The sequence below is a fragment of the Octopus bimaculoides genome, chromosome 17, assembly GCF_001194135.2.
Source record: "Octopus bimaculoides isolate UCB-OBI-ISO-001 chromosome 17, ASM119413v2, whole genome shotgun sequence".
Lineage (NCBI taxonomy): Eukaryota > Metazoa > Mollusca > Cephalopoda > Octopoda > Octopodidae > Octopus > Octopus bimaculoides.
This window is the reverse complement of record NC_068997.1, coordinates 20,238,232-20,243,489: the sequence shown is the minus strand read 5'-3', so window position 1 is coordinate 20,243,489 and position 5,258 is coordinate 20,238,232. Positions and strand designations below refer to the sequence as shown.

Sequence of the window (5,258 nt, the reverse complement as noted above, 5' to 3'; positions counted from 1 at the left end):
TATCGTAGTGGCATCTCCAGACCTCTTTCTTTGCATCCTCATTTAATGCAAGCGTACCATCATCCATGCGAACACATTTCTCTCCTACAACATCACTATTCTCTCTCCTACACTGTCTTGCAACCCGAAATACCTCGAGTCTTTGGTCCTCACGGCGCAGAACATTGGCAAATCTTTCCTTATCTGCTTCCCCTCTGGCTAAATAAACCTGTCGCCTAGCCTCCCTTCTGGCACATTGGTACAATTCCCTGCTACCACCGTTCTTCCAGTCCTTCCAAGCTTGTTTCTTTTGTCTAATAGCCCTGTCTACCTCCTTGTTCCACCACCACGTTACTCTGGGTTGGGAGGGGACCTTACACCACCCACAAATCTGGTCGGTGGCTTTCAACAGATTTGTGGGTGGTGGCCTTCTTAATACAAATGCAGAGTGTACTGGATGCTTTTTATGTAGCACTAGCATCAGTGAAGTCACCAAGTAAGCACAAGCTAAGACCTATTTTCTATTATAAATGATTGTGACATTCTTTTCACTTTACATAAAATATTCTTTACATTTACGGAGATGTATTTGCATAGCGAGTGACTTGATCTGAGATCGTGTGCTAAAACAAAAAAACAATTGTAGTATGGAAGATATTTGTAAGCCATTCAAGAACACACAAAAACCGTTAATTTGATTTTGATTTGTGTCGAAATATTTTCGTCGCCTTGAAACCACTACCTGTTTGTTCACTGCCAAAACTTAGTGCTTATTGCCATTTATTTACGGGTATTATATATTTTATAGTTAAAATATTTTTCTGGGGACGAATTACGATTTATAACATTGCTACTATGGACAATTATTGCTCTGCTTTACGAGTTTTTTGTTTTACAAGCGGCCTTACTATATTTAAAAATTATTTTTTGCATAACTTTGGAGAAAAAGCATTTAAAGGGAAACAACTCTTGTCAACCTGTTCCTGCTCTTAAGAAATTCGCAGAATTTATTTTTGGCTTAGTTCTAACAATTCTTCAACTTTCTTTAAGATGTATTTTTGGTAAGTGGAGACAAATTTAAATTTCTTTACACCAATCAATTGGGAAAAATTTAGAAGAAGAGAAATAAAAAAAAAGAGAAATTCAGAATTATGAGGAAAAATAACATGCTTAATAATAATAATAATGTATTCTTGATATCGTTTCAAATTTTGGCACAAGGCCAGCAATTTATGAAGAGTGAATAAGTCGAATACATCGACCTCAGCACTTGACTGGTACTTACTTTATCGACCCTGAAAGGAATAAAAGGCAAAGTCGACCTTGGCGAAATTTGAGCTCAGAACGTAAAAACGAACGAAATGCCGCTAAGCATTTCGTCCGGCGTGCTAACGATTTTGTCAGCTCGTCCGGCCTTTGAATATTCGCCAGACAAAATGACCAACAGTATTTCATCTGTCTTTATGTTCTGAGTACAAATTCCACCGAGGTCGACTTTGCTTTTCATCTCTTTCGAGGTCGCTAAAACAAGTACCGGTTGAGTACTAGAATCAATGTAATAGACTTAAGTCCTCCCTCGAAATTGCTGGCCTTATGCGAAAATTTGAAACTAAAAATTGTATATTTAATGGCGTCAAGCAAGCAAAATCGTTATCGCACCGAGGAAAATGCTTAGCGACATTTCTTCCGACTTTGAGTTCTGAGTTCAACGACCGTCGGGGGTCGGCTTTGCCTTTCATCCTTTCGGTGTCAATAAAATAAACACGAGTTGAACACTGTAGTCGATGTACCTGACCTTGTACCAAAATCTGAAGCCAATATATATTTTGGCTGGCGAATAGTTTTGCGAACATATTCCACAATCCTTCGTAAAATTACGAATGATTCATTAAAGCGAGTCTCTGGCTCGTTTCTTCATTGTCGACTTCGCTGATGTCTGACAGTCTACCGAGAGATCTCACCTGAGAGAAAATGCAACATAAGTTTCATTCGGGTTCTGCTTAGTGTAATAATATAAATATAATTTTTTCCTTTTAACACTGACACTGACACATGGACCACACATGACAAATTAATTGTACTAGTGGAAAAGGACCTGTGAACAAGCTCCTAGGAGCTTCAACACGGAAACCATCCAGTATCCAGTTAAGTAAAGCTTGGATGTACAAATCGTACGATTCTAATCCCACTGATTTAGATTTTAATTTTAATTCTTTTGCGAGGTTGGGCACTGGTCGGTTTAAATGACTGGTATAGCCCCTCCTAAAATTTGAGGCCTTAGTGCCTACGTTACACATCAGCATTATTTCTTGAGATTCGAACGGGAATCAACGAAAATGTTGGAACTCAATGAATGAAAAATGTGCTGACATTTTCAAAAGATGTTTCATATACGGCTCCTCCCCTCTAGATTGCATTCGCACCGTGATTTCGAAACTCTATTGCAGCTATCCCATTTCGTCATGCAATTAATCCCAAGATCACAAATTCTTCCCGTCTTCACAAACGTTGTCAACAGATTTTATGAAAATATAAGGCAATATGACCCTCGGATCTTTTTAGTTTGACGGGCAACAAAACTGACACAACAAAACTATTAGTTATTTCGCAAACTATTAGTTGTACCTAAAAAAAAAAAAATGAATGTTTTTTTTCCTTTTCTTTCCTATTATCCCTTTCACATAATTATCTAAAAACAGTTTTTCAAACTATGATTTAAGATAATGTGGTTTTGTTGTAGGAAGGGCGTTTTGTGTGTGTACGTGAGTGCGTATGTATAATATAGATGGATACATACGTGCGCGCGCACACACACACACACATTTTAGTGTTGTACTTGCCGAGTAGCTGACTTGATCTGAGCCTGTAATTGAAACAATTACATCGTAATTGTTTGAATACACAAACGATTACTGAAGCAATTAACATCGCAGAGGAGCCATAAAAGCTATTAAAAACAGAAACACGACTAGGTCTCATATATAATATATATATATATATATATAGCGGAGACACCACAGGAATGGTGGGGAGGGGGGCACCGCAAGAATGGTAAATAGTTTACGGCACAAAAGAAATAACTTTAAACTTATCTCCACTGTGTATAGAAGCAGATGTGTTACATAAGATTAATTTTGAGGACCTGATCACAGACTTAGCAATTAAAAAAAAGTAGAAAACCTTTTTTTTAAATATAAAGTGGAAGTATAGAAAAATAAATATTATTTTTCATTTTACTGTTGATTTTGTTTCATATGGAAAAATGAAAAAAAAAAAAATTTATGGTTTCTTGTTGCTTATATTTTGAATTATATACATGTGGGGAGTACCACAATCTTTTAAGCGCTTCGGTACCTCCATGGGTCTTAATCCGTCCCTGTATATATCACGGACGACAGATGATAGCTGTACTCGGGGACGGATGTAAAAAGGTGCATAGTTTCCTCTTAGTTAATACCGAAACCCCGAAATTACTGCTAAAAAAACTTCAATTAAATGATTAACGCAGTTACGTGACAAATACTAGGGCAGTTAAAATGTAAAGATAACAAGTACCGTAAATCCTCGAGTATAGTCCGCCCTTGAGTATAATGCGCAGAGGATTTTTAGAGGGCTATACCTCTGAAAATCCTAAACCGTGTGTATAATACGCATCCCTTCTCTAACTTGAGTCAATGAGGTCTATATAACGTCCTTTGTTTGTAAACGTATATACGGTAACGTCCTTTATTATTATTGTATATATAACATAATGCAAGCGTGTAGCTTTTTTGTGCACTTAGTTTGCAGAAAATAAAGAAATCAACAGAAATAACGTCAGTGAAAAATAAATATTAAGTAAATTGCGTTTATATATTTATCACTTAGAAAAGTGTGTGTGTGTGTACGTATGTACACCTTTCTTCTATAGGCAGGAGGTCTGAAATTGGGGGCGGTTGGTCAGGTACGGGCCGTGCGTATACTTATGCCTAAGATTACACTGACTCTCATTGCACAACTGGTACTTACTCCATCGACTTCGAAAGGATGAAAGGCTAAGTCGACCTTGGCGGAATTTGAACTCGGAACGTAAAGACAATTCTGGCAAGCTCACCTTATTAAATATGTATGTATGTATGTATGTACGTATGTATGTATGTATGTACGTACGTATGTATGTATGTATGTATGTATGTATGTATGTATGTATGTATGTAATACATACATATATCCCCCTCTCTCTCTCTCTCTCTCTCTATCTATCTATTCTACACACACACACACATAGTAAGCCCAGTCTCTATTTAGATCTCGGGTTGTAGTTATTTAACCACCCTTTACGTTGCTAATGTTTATGTATAACGTAGGATACTATTTCCCCCGCAGTCTTAAAATTTCAGGTTTCCCGCTGATTTGGAGAAGGCAACAGGAGACCACTATGTGGTTACATCCGAAAACGGATGCCACTTTGCATGACAAAATAATTGCAAACGACAATTATATAATGGTAACATTATATATTTAACCCGAGACTAAACGTATTTGTGAAAGAATAAGATAAATAACTAATGAAAGAGCTCAGAGAAAGGAAATGTAATCCGCTTAGTTTTACCTGCGATCACAAATTTCGCCATGAGTGCGCCAGCTGGTCGTTATGGTAACGATAAACAAATAGTAACGTAATTTTCTTTTTTTAACGTATACGGATACAAAGCCATGGATTTGTAGGGAAAGAGATGATAATGGATACCAATCGATTCTAGTACATGACTGCATCTTAATTTTCATTGATCCAGATGTGATGGATTGATAAATGTCAAAGTCGATCAGCCAGGGCAATACTCGGTGTTACGTAGCTGTTATGAGAGAAACTCTGAATTTTGGGTCTTTACTGGGCGGAATTTTGGTTTAAGTACCCTATATAATCCCTCGTAATTTTTTTTTTTGAATTTTCAAAATTTTTTTCGGACTTGTGATCTATACACTGGAATTCATACTATTATGCAAAAAAAAAAAATAATGAAGTGATTTTGTGTGTAATTTTAAGGGCTATTTGACTGTTATTTTTAGCACGTCTCACGACCACCTGATACCCTCGTCGTTTCTTTGTCACTCTGACATGCATTGATATTTTTCAATATCTTCCTTCCCATAAACACATTGAATGGTCTATTGCTGGGATTTAAGCCCAAAATTCAGACTATCCATATTTTAAATTCTGATTTAAAAAGAAAAAAAGTTTTAATTAAAAAAGAAATTTGGTTAATGTTTACAATTTGACCCGGAAACGAAAATCAGAA

At 36.5% G+C, this 5,258-nt stretch overlaps 1 protein-coding gene across 2 annotated transcripts in view; it reads right to left on the bottom strand.

Moving 5' to 3' along the window:
* Positions 1-4,644, bottom strand: part of LOC106883904 (putative malate dehydrogenase 1B) — a 14,560-nt gene extending 9,916 nt beyond the window's left edge. For both annotated transcript variants that reach the window (XM_014935043.2, XM_052973925.1), the window contains exon 1: positions 4,571-4,644. In XM_014935043.2, the coding sequence (XP_014790529.1) occupies positions 4,571-4,592 (22 nt within the window). In that variant the 5' untranslated portion in view covers positions 4,593-4,644. The remainder of the gene's footprint in view (positions 1-4,570) is intronic.
* Between the last annotated feature and the right edge of the window lie 614 nt (positions 4,645-5,258).